This window comes from Apis cerana, linkage group LG7 (assembly GCF_029169275.1).
Source record: "Apis cerana isolate GH-2021 linkage group LG7, AcerK_1.0, whole genome shotgun sequence".
NCBI lineage: Eukaryota > Metazoa > Arthropoda > Insecta > Hymenoptera > Apidae > Apis > Apis cerana.
The window spans coordinates 6,648,223-6,667,424 of NC_083858.1; the positions used below are offsets into that span (position 1 = coordinate 6,648,223).

Sequence of the window (19,202 nt, forward strand, 5' to 3'; positions counted from 1 at the left end):
TTTGCTTTCAGCTTTTATTTTATATTTCACATAGTAAATTTAAAATATTTAAAAAATGTCACGTGCATTATACATGATATTTTATCTAACGCGACAATTTTTTAGGAATTTGAAGCCATAAAAAAAATTTAAACAAAAATTTATCGACTATGCAAATGACAATAAAAATTTCAAATATTTTGTTTTCTTCTAAAATGTTAATTTTCTTTTCTTTATTTCAAATCCATTCCAAATTTCTTCATTAAAAATTATTTTTATATAGTAAGAAATATTATTTGAAAATAAAAAATTAAATTATTGTAAATTACTGAATAAAAATAAAAAAAATTAACAAATATAATAATTTTTAATTTATAATATTTTAAAAAATTTGTCGATCAAATTTAAATTTTATTAATTCTTAATAATATTCGATTGCTTTAAAAATGTACAGATGCCTATTACTTGTTTCTGCATAAAATGATGAAATTTTTATCATGTATGTAATTGACAAATCTACAAAACTTTTTATTATATATTTTTAGATAAAAAAAAATTATAAAAAACGATTTTTATTATTTTTTTCATAATTTTGACTAATTGCAATTGTATTTATTTATTCGTTATCTAAATTAAACGAACTTTAACTTTTCAAAAAAACTAACATAACAACAAACTTTGTTTAGTCCAATTTTAAAAAAATTTAATGGAACAAATTCTTTTTGTCAGGGATTGTGTAGAAGTCATAAATAGAAAGAAAGACTTTTTTCCATATATTTTCTTCTACCCTAGCGAACAGTATATTATAAAATATCTGCCAAATCCCAAGAAAGAAATACTTTCACGTGGAAGCATTTTGTGCAACGTTAGGAAAATTCACTCGGTTGTTTACTCTTTGTATTCATATTGAAGAGACATTTTTTTGAAGTAAAAAGTATCGAAATATTTTCCAAAAATTCAAAAAGAAACCAATTCTTATTCAACTTTGAAAAAGGAAGATCGAGTTTAAGGATAAAGACAGATTTTTTTTTAACAAATCACGACGAGATTATTATTTATGTAATCTCTCATAAATTAAAATTGAATACATAAAGAAGAATCTTTTTTCAATAAAAATACAAGTGTTCAAATGTACAATTCATTCATTTATACAATTACAATATACAATTAATTCATTCATGGAATAAATGAAAACGGTATCACATGATTGCATTTTTTATTAAATTGCAACTAAAATTGTCAAAATATTTTCCTATATGAACAGAGATTACAAAGTATGTATTTTAAAATAAAATAATTATATCTTCAATAAAACAATTGATGAAAATTTTACAGTCATAAATATTACAAGTTTTTATGTCCTTAGAATTATATATCTTAATATTTTAATTCTTTAATAAATATTAAACACATATTAAAAATGACTTAATTAATATGATTAAATTATTGAAAATTTTACAGTCTTGATGTTATGATTATTTTTTTGAAAATTGAATTAAATTAGGATAATACATGTATTTCCAATTATATTTTTTTCGCGATAAAGATGCTTTTTTCAAAATCTGAATATGGAATTTATTATTAAAAATTTTGAATTTTTTTAAATTATAGAATTATTTAACACATATTCATATAATCAAATATAAAAAATATCCTAAATAAAAAACGAAAAATTAATAAAAATGAGATATATTAATAAATGTTTAGATACAATTGACAAAATAGTTACAATTGACAAAATTAAATAATAAATCACATTTGCACTAAACGTAATCTAAACATCACATAACATCACATGGTTATGATTGATGATTAATTTCAAATTAGCCATTTGATTCAATCTCGTGAAATTCGAAATGATAAATTGCAATGGATTAATTTCTAAATTTAAATAAAAATATGTATTCATTAATTATTTATATCTTTTTTTCTTTCTTTTTAAAAAGAAATGCATTTTTTTCAATAATTCTCAAAAAACTTCGACATTTTATAGTTTTCTGTTGTAGAATTCTAAGACAAAGTTTATTCAAGAAAAAATATCTAGAAAGATATAGATCAAAAGAAATTTTCTCAAACTTTTTTCTTTTCGCTTTCATGTCATTTATTTCAAAAATATAATATATAATATATATAATATACAATAATATATATATATATATATATGTATATATATATATATATATATATATATAACATTATATAGATGTATATATATATATATATTGTGTATATATATATATACACAACAAATGTTATTATATTTCTACTTCCTCATATCCTGATAGAGATGGAAATGTAATCAAAAAGTTAAAAGGAAGTTCATATTGCAATCAAACTAAATTGAAATTGCGGTTTTCTCGTTATACCCTTTAAAACTGTTTCGTTATTAATTTTTATGGAACTGATGTCTCGCTTTTGTTGAAGTTACTCTTCAATCATGAAAGCGACTTTATACGAATATACCGTTAAAAGTTTCATCGATATGTTTCGATTTGTTTAAAGAAATATTTATTAATTGGATCTTTCACTTTTTTTGCACTATATCAAAAAGTATATCTATATACTTTCATTTCAAGTATTATAACTTTCATTTTGGTCATAAAATCTTTTAGAAAATTATACATTACATATTATTTTATATGAGAGCTGACAAAGCTTAACTAATAATTTTTTTCTCTTTGCAAAAAATTTTATTTTGACTTTGTTAACGAGTTATTAATAGAAAAACTCTGATCAATCACAAAGTACGTAAACCTGTCGCATCATTTATCGGTAGTATTAGATGTGTCAAATCGTCAAACTCCAACAAATAAATTGAAATAATAATATGTAAAAAAAATAATATGTTAAAGTTAATTACTTTAATATATTATTTTTCATTATTCGTGAATATTACGATATAATTCGATATAATTTTTGTCCAATAAATATTATGTTTGCTTTGACATATTGCTTCGATCCAAAAATTAACAAAATTTTAATGATTAAATTTAAGAATAAAATTACTTTAATAATTTATTATTTAAAGCATCGAATAAATGTAGATAATTATATATATTATATATTAAATACATATTATTTGAATATAAATAAAATTATTATTTGAAATTTTAATTAATTACTTTTTCAACAGATCAATACTTAATTCTGCTTTGATTTGTTTGTTCAAACTCGATAATTCCTTGGTGAAATATACTCAATGTTACCGTGGCGTGATAAATATATATGTTTTGTGATTAATCAATGTTTTTTGTTAATAATTCGTTAATGAAGCTGAAATTTTTGCAAAGGAAAAATTGCTTAAAATCATTACCAATTAGAAATCAAATCATCATCAAAAATCATCAATTAAGTTTTCATTTCTAGAATATTCTATATATATGTATATATGTATAATATACTCCTATAATGTTATACATATATGAATTTTTGTCAAATATATCAAAGTTTAATATATTTTAAAATTCGAGAAAAGTATACATAATTTCATTATTTCAATTATAATAATATATTCTTTAGTATATCAAATTTTTTTTTCTTGAAATAATAAATATTACATAACATTAAATTTACATAAATAACATGATATTACATAACATAAAAATTTGAGAATCATAAAAAGTAAACAAATATAGTTGATATTATATATATTATATTTATAGTAATTTATTCATTAATTATTTAATTTAATTATTGTAACATTACAAAATCTATTTGTCCGTAGTTAATTTCAGTATACATACTTCCTTCATTGCTTTCGAAAGGAATCTCTTCGAATTTAATTCAATGTCATGGAACAACGATCAAAGCTTTCTGTCAAAGTAATAGGCGATTGTTCAGAAGTCACGGGCATATACCGGAAATTCGATTCGAAATTATTGCGCAGAATCCATAGATCGAATTTGATTTTGCTCGAAAACATTTGTCAAATAGAAAAGAATTTTATCAATTAAAAGTTCGATTTTAAAAAATATTTTCGAGGTTGAATAATCTTTTTTACATTTGTATCTTTTTAATGGTTTTAAAAGGAAAATTGAAATATATTCAAATAAATTTTAAATTTGATAAATTATTTTCTTGTCCTTGTAGAGATTTATTATTAACTTTGTATTATACTTTGAAAGAATTAATTTAATTCATAATAATATTTTTAAAATTTTTAAAACTTTTATATGAGAAAATTATGATTTATTGATCATAATTTTTTATATAAATTTTTAAATGATTTTAATTTTTTTCGCGATTCATATAATGGATAATGATCATTCGCGTATGCTCATTCTTATGAAATTCAGAATCGCGATTCCAATTTCATGTATCCTTGATGGTTATTTTGAATCGTGGCGACTGATGAAACATAGAAAGAATGACAACAGTCATATGGTAGCTACAGGAACCATTATAATAAATCGTTCATTCGTAATAGGTTGAACAAGGACAATGTTACAAAATTAGATTCTCAGATGAGAATCTTATGATGCATATGAAATATGATTCACGAGTTGTTTCATAAAAAGATAATAATCAAACGTGTACCGCTTAAATGAATTATATATGCGAATTTTATAAAAGAGAGTTAAAATTATAATTTATTATTATAGAATGTTAATATATTGATGGCATATCTTTGAAAATGGAAGAATCGATTCCAAAGAAGTCAAAATAAAAGTTAGAATAATGAATAAAAATGTAGGTCGAGGTTTATTAAGTAGATTTATTAATAGACAATTGAAATTGCACTAGACGAAGCGATTAGATAGAATAAGATCGCTTTGTCTCCGCTGCATTGTCATTCTATTTCCATTTTCTTTCGTAATAATCATAAATTAATTTAAATTGTAAGTTAATTGAAATTGTTTATAATTTAAATAAACTTCAATCGATATTTTTCGTTTGACTTTTAGACTCAATCTTTAAGAATACAATATATTATTATATTTTTTTATATAGAGTATTAATAGATTCGTGATATTTAAAATATCAATCAGAAGAAATCAAAATATTTTGAAATTGATATGTAAATATCATTTGAATTTTATTTGTTAAATAGTCAATTGAAATTTTAGTTAGCTATTTAACTCTATCTACATTTTATTAATTTAATAAATATATAAAATATTTTTGTTTGTTTTAGTTTTTAGAATCAACATTTAAATTTTATATTCAATATATTGTACATCGAAATTAATATATATATTCGATAAATTTTTCTTTAACAAAAAAATATAACTTACAAATTTATAAAAAATAGAAAAAATTTTAGAAAAATTTATAAAAAATTATAAAATTATAAAAATAATAAAAACTAATATTAGTTCGTGTCAATGCTAAATACAGAAATACAGAAGAATTTGAATTCGTTTCTTTCTCTTCGTTTGTAATATCGCGTTAAAATTCGAACAATTTCTATAAAAACAAGTTACAATCAATGAACTGTCGGTGAAAATGCTTCCTTATCTTCCATCAATATTTTGCAGGAACGATTGGTACGATTGGTCAAGAGGAAATAACATCTTCGACATACAAGCTGAATTGGTAGATCAACGTGGACAAGCCACGACTTGAAATTGTCTTTGTCTCTGGGGAGGTGGCTACGTATACGTGCCAATGGTAAACTGACCCTAGATGTCCATCGTGTCGAGATGAAAAGGCTACGACGGATCTACTTTACTCATGGAGTACCGTTAGATACACCACAACTATCAGAATCTAATCACTGACCAGCATCAAACACTTGGTTTGTTCGACTGCGTCATCCGGTACAAATTGTCGGGAAGATAGGCATCGTTGCCCCAACAGGTCAGCTGATGTAGATATTTGGTTGGAGAACCACGTTTAAATTGGTCCTTGGAATTTTTGCTTCTTAATATTAAAAGTAAAGATAAATATTTTCTATGTAAGAACGAGTTCTAATTAAGTATTAGTACATTGTATCATACAATCATAATTATGCGAATGGATAATTAAGTTTTCTTTTTTATTGATTCTTTTTTATTAATATAATATTAGATTGTGTAATAAAATTATATCTAAGCGTATAGTTATATTTATATTATACAGCTTGTTGCATGTGAAATGGCCAATTCCACAAATATGTAAATCTATTCTAACAATTAAATGTCCTATTAAATTAATAAATTTAAAACTTGCTAATTGAATATAGTTGAAGCTAGTTGAATATAATTTGAATAATATTTTATCGTTTTATTATAAGAAAATAAATTAAAAATAAATATTATAATGAGCTATGCTTTAGTATAGAATATAGCTTTTCTTTTATGAATTTAATTACTGGTGCGTAAAAATTACTCGAAACAGTTATCTTCGAAACAGTTACATTAAAAAAAAATAAACGACTTCCCATTACTGTTAAAAATTTAAATTAGCAAATATAAATATTAAAATAATATTAAAATAAATCAAGCAGTTGTTAATAATAATTACAAATTTTAATTATAATAATTTTAATCTTGTTCTTTAATAGAGACAATAAGATATATTGAATGAATTGAATCAAAATTTGATTAAATTATTGTTTTCAAAAGTATAAATTAAATCTTATTAAGAATTCGATCATTTCAATAACTTAATATATAAAATATGTAATATTTAAATCAATAATTATCAATATTACAAATAATATTATGGAAAATCTTATAAAGAAATTTTTTACGAATTATGTAACAATATATAATATAATATATATTATATAATATATATTGTTCTCTGGATAGATGATTCAAATAATCTCAATATAGAAATAAATAATAAATAAATATAAAAAAAAATAAAAAAGAGTGTGAAAAAATATTTTTACTAAAAATAAGATAAATATAGAGCTGCTTTAATTTTTAATATTTAAGATTTCATATTTGAAAAATTTTCTTTTTTTAAAACTTTGAATTTTGAATATTTAATAATATTTTAAATATTTTATTTTATTTTATTTATATAAAATTTTATTTATATAAAACCAAATAAATTTTTCTAATATTATATATATAGTTTCATCTTTTTTTTTTCTGAATCCAAATACATCGCTAAATATTTTATTGATATTTTTATTAATATGATTTTTATTAATATGAATAAATAAACAAAAATTATATATATTTATTTGAAAATAAAAGAAAAAGAAAAATTTAAAGAAGAAGAATATAAATTTAATTTTCAAGAATATTTTTTAATAATTTTAACTTAATAATAATAATTTTAATTAATTAATAATGTATGATAATATATGATAATTAATAAAATTCATAAATATTACGATATTAATTTTATTATAAAAGGAACTATCTTTTAATATTTTATATTTTAGTATTCAAATGCTTTCATGAATGAATTTATATATCCAAACTTACAAGCACATTATCGATATAAAAAATTCCTTTGATGCAAAATAATTATGATTGATGATAAGTGAAGATAAATTTGAAACATGTTCTCGAATTATCGATGGAAATAAAAATCGAGAAAGTTTATGAACGATGCCTGATCACAGAGATTACAGAGGCGTGAAATTAATTATTTCACGATCTGGTCTTATCGCTCATACCCGCAGACATCTTGAAATGGATGTATGTCTGTAGGCATGTTTCTTATTCTCTTAGGATTCGATCGTTCTACGCGATAGAAGGTATACGATCGAAGGTAAGAAAATAAGCGAGTCTGACCGGGGTGAAGCTGCAACACACGATGAGGGTACGTACACCCAAGATCACGTTGCAATATCTTTGCACTCCTTTATATGTATAACACACGATGTATCTGACAATAACTTGGCCATACTCTACGATTGTAACAGAGTTACATTAAAAGCACAATTCTATGGTCACAATAATTCTTGGTATCGTTTTAAAATTATCTGCACTATATTGTGTGCGAAATGTTATCGATATATTGGTTAATGCACGAAATACATGATACGTGTTACCAATGTTTCACTTGAGGCATTTACTTGAACATTTCGAATATCGAAACTATGGATATGTACAATATAATGATACATGTTTGCAATAAAATATTTTAATATTTTATATTTTGATATTTATATATTGGAATATTATATATTTATATATTGGATATTTATATATTTATATATTGGAATAATAATTTTAATGATATTTTTACTTGTTTAACAATTATTTTAATTGTTATATTTATTATATAATATTTTATATTAATTGTATTAATATTTTATATTATTATATAATATATTGATATAATATATTATAATGAATTAATATAAATTAATTAATATAATGAATTAAAAATATATATAATTAAATACATATAATATATATATATATAAATATTTTTATTTGAAATAAAAATTGTTTGATATATACAGAATAATAAAAAAAAGAATGAATATAAATGATATGAAATAATTTTAAAAGTTTTAAATAAAAAGTAGTAAATATGTATATATAAAATATATATAAAAAAATAATGAAAATAAAAATAAATGTTGAACTTTTTCAGATCTTGTAATTAATATTTATCTATTAATAATATCATAGATATTTAGATATATATGTATAATATATAATATATAATATATAATATTTAGATATATATATATATATATATATATATATATATATATATATATATATATATATAATAAATGACATAATATTTTTAAAATCATCAATTCTAATAATTGTGGATTTAAAAATGGAAGATTGTTTAGTATATTGTTTAGTATATATATATATATATGATCTATATTTTGATATTAGATTATAGATATGTGTTTTAGAATTATAAATTTATATTTAAAAAATGTGTTTTTAATCTATTTCCGTGAATACTGGTATGCCAAATCGTATTGTAGAAAAAGATAATGTATTATCAGATATAATACAATGAAGTTGATGATTAGCACGCGTAATCAGCAGCATGGTAGTTTGGTTCCTGGCAGGTCAGCGATAAGAAAGTATTATAAGGGAACTTTAATGGTTGCTTCGCCTTAATCCGTCCTTGCTACCACGATAAACGATAATAATATCCATTATTGGTAAGTCGAAGAGATAAATGATTATCACTGAGCGTGGACTTACGCGCAAATTAAACTTGCGATTAAAGATATAATCATAGTATCTGTTCTGACCAGTCCTGAAACGCACCAATCCTTTTTACCGAACGCTACTGATTATCTTTGGAATTCATTGTCAGATGGAACATAGATTTAATCAGAAAACAAGCATAAATTATACACGCAAGTATGCACCAAGCCTGAAGTAACTTTTTATATACACAATTTTACATTTATAAGAAACATACTTTTTTTTGAAAGGACTTTATCGGAAATTATTATGGATTATTATCAGATAATATTGATAATAATTATTAATATATATTTATATATTATATAAAGTATATCATAATTATTATATAAGGTAATATTAATTATAGAATATAAAAAGGGCAATCTTTTGTCTTATTGCAGAAAAAATTGTAGGCAAAAATTTTTCATTATTTATAAATTCTATCATCATACCATGTGACTTTTTATCTTTTTTTTTTCATATAATTTGCAATGTGTAATATGTCCTTTTTTTAAAAATAATTCATATACATTATATACAATAATCTTATTAATTTTTATACATTAATTATTTCTTCTATCGTATTGAACAAAAAAATATTACTAAAATCATAAAAAAAATCATGATATTCAAGTTTTTCGAATTATTGAATAATGATCTATATTCAAATACTCAATTGATTTCACACTAATTATCATTATAGCATAATCAATAACAGAATTAAATTTCTTTTGATATTCTGCAATTACATTTATTATACAATAAGTTTCTAATCTTTAAATCAAAATAAATTAAAATAAATATTATTATATATGTACCTATATATACATGAAAAATTATGTCGTCAAAATAAAAAACATCTATTAAAGAGACAAAAAAAATTAATGAATAATAATTGTAAAAAATTATGATTTTTATTTTACTTAGATTTTAATTATTGTTAAATGTATAGAAATTTTGTATCTCATATTTTTTCATTCAATCTTATATTCTTATCATTTTTTCCAATTATTTGAATAATTATCATTTTGAAAAGATTATTTCTGAACATCTATCGATGCTCGTCAAAATAAATATAACAAGATTTAATGTTTTATTCAGAAATCAAAGATTGCCATTGATCTTTCTTAAGCCTAAATATTTCACTATCGATCTGTACTACAGAAAATGAACACTGTCCTGCCCGTTTTTTCATCAAATCGAAATTCATGAGAAACTCTCCACCTTGTTGAATTTTGTATAAAGAACGTAAGAAGAAAATCCGGGACGATGGTGCACGGATTCCGATGCATCTCGCCTACAGCACCAGCGGTTTATCTTTTTACTCGCCCACGGTTCTTCCGTATAAAATAACTTCCAGGTGTGGAGCACGAACGACGCCAGACGAAGATAACGGTATCTGACCCCTACTATCCGCCTTCCTTTGCCACCACTTCTACCTGACCTGATTTTCTGACCCACTGCCAACGGCGCCATCCGTGCTCCCACTTGCAAACATATACAGATTGTATATTCCCTCTTCTAATTGAATTATATCTTTTTACCGGTGAATTGTCATTTCTTTAAATCCGGTTTGCTTCTTTGGTAATTTCTTCCTTTTTTCTTGCTTATAGCACGATACTCGTAATGAAATTGACGAAATTATTTGTTAATTTTTGCTTCTTATTTTTTACTTATTGACTTTAGTTATCAAAACAATCAGTAAATTAAAACGAGATAGTAAATATAAGATATCGTTATTATACTTTGATCATTGGAATTTTGATTATTAAATAAATTTCAATTGTTTTATATTTCATTTTTCATATTCCATAGATTCGTGAAAGGAATATTAAGTATGGTTATATTAGTTTACTCTTATAGATTTTGATTATTGCATAATAGTAAAGAAATACATATATAGACTGTTAAAGATATATACAATAGATAATATATAATTTAATTTAATTTACAGTATCAAAAGAATTTCACTCATATTTTTAAAATTAATAAATATCTGCAGCTAAAATTTTAGATTTTATGTTTTTTCTTGATTTCTTCACAATTTCAAATTATAATTCAATATTATGGTTGAATCATACTGTAATTAGATCATATGTATCTTTTTTTTCAGATTATTAAATAAGACATTAAATAAGTTTTATATTTATAATTATTTTGTGTTATTTGAGTATGCCTCAAAAATAATTTCAATATAATCATTATAGAAATCATTATAGAATTAACAATAGAGTAAGTGCATTATTAAACATTATTATATTAATTATTGTAAAATATCGATTATTTAAAATTTGATTATTTAAATTTATCGATTTATCTCACTTTATCTTAAAGACATATAAAGTAGCATATCTAACAATAGAATATATATATATTCTATACATATATTCTCGGATAATGTCTAAATATAATGCATTTCTCTCACTATATTATTATGTATATATTTTTCTCATAATACATATTTAAAAATTGTTCAAATTTTAATTTTTTCATTTATTAATATATTAATAAATTTTGTTTTTCCTAAATTAAAAAAAAAACTCCTTATTCAAATAAATTTGTTTTCTGAATTGCATAATTCAGATAATTAACATTTTATTTTATTTTCAATATAAATGATCAAAATTTTATTATCACATATGATATTAATTTGAATAACATTGAAGGACATAATATTTGATATTTTCTAAATTTTTTTTTATTAACAAGTCAAATTTCTTTATAATTATTTTTATTAACATATTTATGAATACAATAAAAATAAATATATGTTTAATGTATTTTTTATATTTGAATATAGATATCCGTAACTTGATTGTTCTGTTTTCTGCGAAATGACGTTTTTTTTATTTTTTTAAACAAATGTTTTTTTATTTATTCCGTAGTAGCAGTTTCTTAGAGTTCGTGGAAAATTCCTGAAAAGCATAGTTTCAGAGTTTACGAGTTTTAACCGGTCAAGACTGTTTTTCGAACAACGATTAAGCTGAAATCCAATACTTTTCGTGTAGGATGACTTGACTTCCAAGAAGTAAAAAGCACACTCTTAAACTCGAAACTGAAAAGAAGAAAACTAAGATAGTCAAGTGGCATGCTACCTTTCAACAAACCTGACCAGCCAAACTTTTGCTTTAGTATACTAATCAACGAATAAATCTGTTTTCTCATAAACATAGCTAACAGATATCAATTCGAGAAATTTATTTTTAAGGAATTGCTTAAATAGAATGTTTATCGACATAATTCTGTTTTACCACAAAATTATTGCAAACATAAAACATATCATTTTTTTTCATATGAAAGAATTAGAATTATATAATCAAAAATAAATATTTGGAGTATATTGTCCAATGAACTTTTTTAGAAATTTTTGCTATGTGATATAATATGATATATGATAAATATGAAAGACATTCTTCAAATCACCAGTAAAATAAAAAAAAATAAGATATTTATATTCATTATAATTCACAAAATTAATTCTCAAATGTAAAACTTAAATTAGTTTTTTTTTTGCATCGAATTATGTAAAGTAACTAAAATTTTATCTTTCTTGTTATAGTATAAATATACAAAAGATACTCTAACTTTTAAAACAGTTCAGAAGAATATGCGCCATTAAAAAGATTAATTTTGCACTGGATGAAGTGAAATAAACTGTTGAGGAAAATAAAACTGTCTCGCTATCTTTTTATCTTGTTTTATCTGATGCAAAATTCTTCATAACTTGAAAAATAAGGATTAATATGAATATTTTTGGATATGAATTTTTGTTAATATCAAAAAGTGACTTTACATATTATGCACAAATGGAGTGCCTGAACTAAGGCTACTGCTCGAAAGATCACCTATTACCATAGGACTGTATATTTTTTTAGATTATGAGTTCTGAGCGAACGAATGGTGGTACTTTAACTCTTTGTGGCTAACTGTAATGTGTGGCTAACTGTATTTTGATGTATACTATATCATTGTTGAATTCTATCTGTTTAGTTTTCTATTTCTATTCCAATTCAATTTCAAGACTGTCGCGAGCTTTGGTTTTTCCTCCAATCTTTTTCATATAAAAGTGCATATTAAGAGAGAATTGGAGGAACCAATAGTCGAGTTAGAGAGCGATTTTTAAGGATGGGTGGAGATCCACACCCTCGCGGGGTGGGGATCAGGACCTTTGCGTTCGCTTCCATCACATGGCATGACTCGTGAAGTGGCTGTTGGTATCTTTGTTTAAATTAAAGATCTGGAAAGCGTTAAGAAAACCATGCCCATTCATAAATTATTGTCAGGCTATTAGAAGTACTTGAACTGTTGAAAATAAAAGCCAGGTTACCCGATTGCTTCATAAGTCCATAACAATTTTTGAATTTATTTTAATCTTTAAAATTTCCTTTTAAACTTTTTTCGTTTCAATACTTTGTCTAAGATATCTATGATAAAGAACGATACAATTTATGATTTAATAGAAGACATGATCCAATAATAAGATTCGAAAATTGATCGCCAAAATACCAACTCTAAAATCACTGCAGTTATAATACAAGATCGTGTACTGATCGTTGAATCATTGCGTGTTCGCCATCCGTGATCAGCTTTTGTACGATCTTTTGTCTTAGAAACTTTCGACTTTAGTTTGAACTTCTCGTACTACATTCAGCAAAAGCTCCTTTCCTTTGCCTCTTTCTTCTCTTTCTTTAAGATTACTTTATTCGAAACTTACTTTCCCGACTTAACGACTAACTTTTACCAAGCGACAAAGCTTCTGCATTTTTTAGCTCGTTCAATTCTTTTTTCAATCTCTTTTTCTTTTATTTTTTAAGAAAATAATATTTGAATTATGAGAAATAATAAAGTATTAGAAGAGAAAAACATGTTTTTTAACGATATAGAAAATAATTATCTTCGAATTCGTTTAGAACAATTTAACTACCGAGTATTAATTAATTGATAATAAGACTTTTTTTCACTAACAGACTTTTAGTAACAGAAAATCAATTATTTAGCAATTTATCTCTATCTTTAATATGAATCATTTAATAATATATGTATTATAAAAAGAAATATATAACATTCATTTAATAATGTATCATCGAAAAATGAAAACTGAAAATGGGGTTAGATATGGGTTTAAAGCATTCGATAATTTTGATTTTTTTTATATATTGTCAAAATCATTTTTCTGGGAATATTTAAACAGTTTTGTAACTTTTTAACAAATAAGAAATGACATCAAAAAGGCCACTCAGATGATTATCACGACTTTGATGATATATATCTAACCTAATTTATCTAATATCGAAAAGATTCCTCTTATATATAATTTTTTTTTTTTGATAATTTTTTAATAAATAACGAACTAAAATCTTCTGAAAAACTAAGAAGCTGATCTTGACAACATATGTAAATTTTCTAAATTCTACATTTATTAAAAATGTTATTATGAATTTTTGATTATTTTTGAAAAATAAAAAGTATAGAGATATAAAATTAATGGAAATAAAACATATGACAATCAAAAGATATGTATTAACGAAAAGTAAAAAAGTTTTATTAATAATATACATTAATAAATATATTTGAATTAAATTATTTAAAGCTTTTTTACAAAATTAAAAAAAAAAGAAAAGCTTTATGACAAGTATAAAATAAAGAACATTAAGTTAGAATATATTGCACAGAGAATAAAATATTACTTTATTCTTGCATTCAAGAAATTATCGATATAATTTATGATAATTGAAGTTATTTGAATATATTAATTTGTATTGTAGTATCTAATTTCAGTATACTTACGAAAACACACAATTTCATCCTGTCACCATAATTCTACCGTAAAAAGTTTATTTATTTTTATGAAAATGTACAACAAATTCACAACGAAACAAAGAATTACGTGCTTGAAGATATGATATGCCAAACACAGGTTGTTTTATCTTTTTGCAAAAATACTTTATTTAATTGTTAAGTAATGACTAGGAAACGCTCGTTAATTTGTACAGGTTAGAATCCTATATTATATCATATTCTATCCTTATCACAGTCGTACGTGGCTACGTGGTGTCCTGTGTGTGACAAACGAGTAAGCAACAAAGGAAAAGATACGAACGGTCTTCTTGCACATATTCGTAAATTTCATCCAAAACGTTCTAACCAATATTTGCTTCAGGTAAACAATTTTTTTTCTCTTAAAAATAATCAATTTTATTTAATATTCTTCATTTGAATTATGGCCGATTTGATTGATAATATCATTTTCAGATTTTTATTAATGAAAAAAATAATATACACAAGCGTATTTTTTTAGGTTTTATTATATTTTATTTAAAAAATTTTGTCTTATTTTCAAATTTTTAAAATACCGTATAATAATGTGGTTTAATGGAGCGTATTTTATGGGAGCTTATAAAATTTTTTATTAAAGTTCTACTGAAGTTTATTAAGAATTTTTTCCATTTTTAATATTTTTCTACGAAGCCTTTCAAATATTAACGATTTTTTCACTTCTTTCTTATATTATAATTTTTTCTTATATTTAATTCTTTTGACTAAAAATATTCTTTGTTAAATTTATTTATCATTTATAAATTTAAAATATCGATAGAGACATTCATTAATGTTCTTAATATTAAACTTATTCTTATTGTTTATATTAATGTTTGTAAATAAGAAAGAAGTGTGAAAAGTAATTATTAATGTTATTTGAATAGTAAAATTAAGTACAATTATTAATTATAAACTTATACTCATTATTATATTAATATTTAAACCAGAAAGAAGAGGGGCCAAAAATAACGACCAAAAAAACAGCGTCAAAGATTACAGAACTGCAGTCGTTCGGTAACACAGACAGCAATTCTAAGAAAAGTGAAACAAAAAAAGTTTATGCCACTCGTGGTAATGTTTCTTAAATATGATATAATATCGATCATTTGAATAAATTAGAAGAATATCGAATCACTTACTAGTTAAATCTCTTGTACAGTGGACACATGGAAATCTCATAATGAAAAAAAAATTTGCCCTCGATGTCATAAGGAAGCAATACCGACTCTTCATACTCGAGGAGACAAGTTGACGACTTCTCATATTGGTGCTCTGTGTCTTTTAGGGTAGGTAGAATTATTATTAAATATTATAAATTTCATACAATAATAACAATAATCTTTATATAAATCTTTAATTGGAACCATTAATTTTCAATTATTCTTTTTCATTAAATTATTTTGTTTTTAAATTATTTTTATAAAATCACATTATTCACATTAAAAATATTTCGACGAACTCAGTTAACGAGTTTAAATTTTTACTTGATATGCACGTATGGCGATGATTTGGAATTTAGGGCAGACAGATTTTGGCTGGCGTGCAGGTAACCAACAATTAATTTCACGCTTCCTGTCTGCTCGTTCAGCTTTCCGTGTCAGGATAAAAGATTAATGAGTAACCGCGAAAGCTTCTTCAATTTATTTGCAAATTCATCGTAAATATTCTATAAATAAATGAATTCTATAGAAATGATATAATTTTTGGAAATTTTAATAAATTTCGATAAAAATATAATATCAAAATTTATATTTGAAAAAATTCATTATTGAATTATTACGAATTACAAAAATTGCAAGTAAAAAAAATTTTAACGATGTTTGTATATTTAACGAAATAAAATTTGAGGTAGTAAGATATGAAGCGGAAAGAAAAAAATTAATTTTTAAATATTATATTATAAAATAGTTTCTAGAATAATTTCTGAAGTAAACTTCAGCTTCGGTATAGCGAACTAAAACATGTTAAATTAAATTATATCAACAGAAGCTGCCGTGAACAAACGCATTTATCAATGTCACGAATGTAACTGTTCTGCTTTTCTCGAAATTTTATGGTAGTAAAAATTTGAAAATATATATGAGAAACAAATAAAAATGAGAATAATGCAACTATGCTTCTCAAAAAATTATCATTTTTCCATATATAGTTTATTAAGATTTGTTTCGTTTTTCTATTTTCATTAATTTTTATTAATGAAATATATAAGATTAGATAAATTAAATCTTATATAATTTTAAATATATTGTAATAAAATAATCTCTGATAGAATTTATAGTAATATCAAAATTATTTAAAATAATTCTATAGGAATATAAGATAATTGTTTAGTTTAACTATTCTAAATTTTGAAAATATTTCATTGATTTAGTTTAATCACTCTATGAATATATCAATCATATTTTTTCCTTACTTTCAGTATTTTTGTGTAATAGATATAGCAACAGATTTATTTTGTTTATATTATTTATAAAATTAATACAATTTTTTTATATTTTATAAAAATGAATAAAAATATGATATAAAAATGACAGAAAGATTGTTAAACTAGACATTTATCTAAAAAATAATTAAAATAATTTCTAAAGAAATTTTTTTTTTTTTAATATTTTTAATTTTAAATTTAATTTCATTTATACATAATTCATAATAGATGTTGGCCGCTTTGTTTTGTACCATTGATAATGAAACGTGCGAAGAAAGTTCGTATGTTCTGCCCCCTGTGTGGATACATGTACGGCAATTTTCAATATAAAAACACCGGATTAGCACCATGCAAAACAGATTCCGAGGAATCGCAGACCCGACTTTCATCTCCACCGAGAAGCTTTCGTTTATGTGCAGAAAAAGAAGAACAAAAAAATTGATAAGAATATATTTTGATCGAAAATTCGATTTCGAAATGATATATCCCCCGACATTATAAATAACATTAAATAATATTTTTTTTCTTCTAATAAATCATTATTTATTAATTTATTAATAACATATTTCTATAAAAGAATAAATCATAAAAAATTCATTACATATATTTACAATAATAACATATACATTTCACGTATATGTTATTCATTGTATATGTTAAAATACATGCAAGTTATTTCATCATAATCATTTCTATTTATTTCAAGTAATTAAATTTAATCATTTCAAATAATAGCGTCTCGAATTATAATAGATGAAGTAATTGATAATTATCATTCATGTTTAGTATGTTCATAAAAGTTGATCAATTTTGCAGAAAGATTCAAGATATTTAACAGAGAAAATAGATACGTTCTTGGAAAACTAGAGAAAAATGAAATATTATAATATTAATAAAAAATAAACTATATTGTTTTAATATTTGTCCAAATCATATGTTTTTATTTATTTTAATTATCATATTTTTCAAATTCTGATCATCAAAATCGTGTTTGCAAATAATCAAAAGAATTTTTAAAACAACCAATATTATATTTATTTACAAATATTTCTACAAAATATTAATTATACATAATAAATTATAATATTGACAAAAATTTCTACGAAATATCAATATTAATATTAAGCAATTTATTGTGTGTGTAATAATTATTAAGTAATAAAAAAACTATAGATTATATAGATCACTTTTTACAGATTAATCCAATTCTAAATGAGAATCTAAACATTTCGTTTCTATTCTTTTAATATAAACAAACAATTTGCGACACTATATATCCGCAGCAATTCTATACTTTGTTTACATTCAATTTTTTTGATAATTCATATGAATAGTTTCGTTAATTTGCAGCGTTTCTTGTTCGCTTTCATATTTGGTCAATTTAATCATGAATACAATAATCCAATAAAATCATAAAAAAATTATCTTTATATGTGTTATATATATTATTTAAAATTATATTCTACTATAAGAAAGAGATATTAGGTATATATCTTTATTTATATGCCAAATTTTTCAAATAAATATTTACTTTCATGTTTTATTGATTTGAGAAAAAATGAGACAAAATTTTTAAATTAATTTCATATGAATAAAATCTTTTAATAAAATTGCAAAAATTGCAAAAATTGCAAAAATTAATGAATATTTAATTTCTTGAAATATTTTTATAAGATTGTATTCAATTATGCAATTATATATCATTGTTGTTATTATTGAGATAAAAATGACATTTCTATTATTATTGATATAAAAATGACAATCGAACAAATATAACAGAAAAATTAAAGATAGAAGTAAAAATATATAGACAAATTTTAAAATATTATAGTTAAATAATTGAAAACTTAATACAATAAAATTGAATTATAATGAAATAAATAAATATTATATAATATTATATATAATATAATTACATTACACAC

At 22.5% G+C, this 19,202-nt stretch overlaps 2 protein-coding genes across 2 annotated transcripts in view; one reads left to right on the forward strand and one right to left on the reverse strand.

Moving 5' to 3' along the window:
* Window positions 1-19,202, reverse strand: part of LOC107993215 (CCR4-NOT transcription complex subunit 6-like) — a 355,976-nt gene that overhangs the window by 170,651 nt on the left and 166,123 nt on the right. The gene's annotated exons all lie outside the window — the stretch shown is intronic.
* Window positions 7,470-17,813, forward strand: LOC107993166 (uncharacterized). The gene is made up of 5 exons (XM_062077413.1): window positions 7,470-7,559; window positions 15,034-15,195; window positions 15,800-15,923; window positions 16,012-16,138; window positions 17,506-17,813. The coding sequence occupies exons 1-5, from the start codon at window positions 7,470-7,472 to the stop codon at window positions 17,717-17,719; spliced, it is 717 nt and encodes a 238-aa protein (XP_061933397.1). The 3' UTR covers window positions 17,720-17,813.

Coding starts and splice junctions, on each gene's coding strand:
- LOC107993166 (XM_062077413.1), top strand. CDS start 7,470: ATGCCTGATCACAGAGATTACAGAGGCGTGAAATTAATTATTTCACGA. Junction 7,560..15,033: donor GCAGACATCTTGAAATGGAT/GTATGTCTGTAG, acceptor TGTACAGGTTAG/AATCCTATATTATATCATAT. Junction 15,196..15,799: donor CTAACCAATATTTGCTTCAG/GTAAACAATTTT, acceptor TATTTAAACCAG/AAAGAAGAGGGGCCAAAAAT.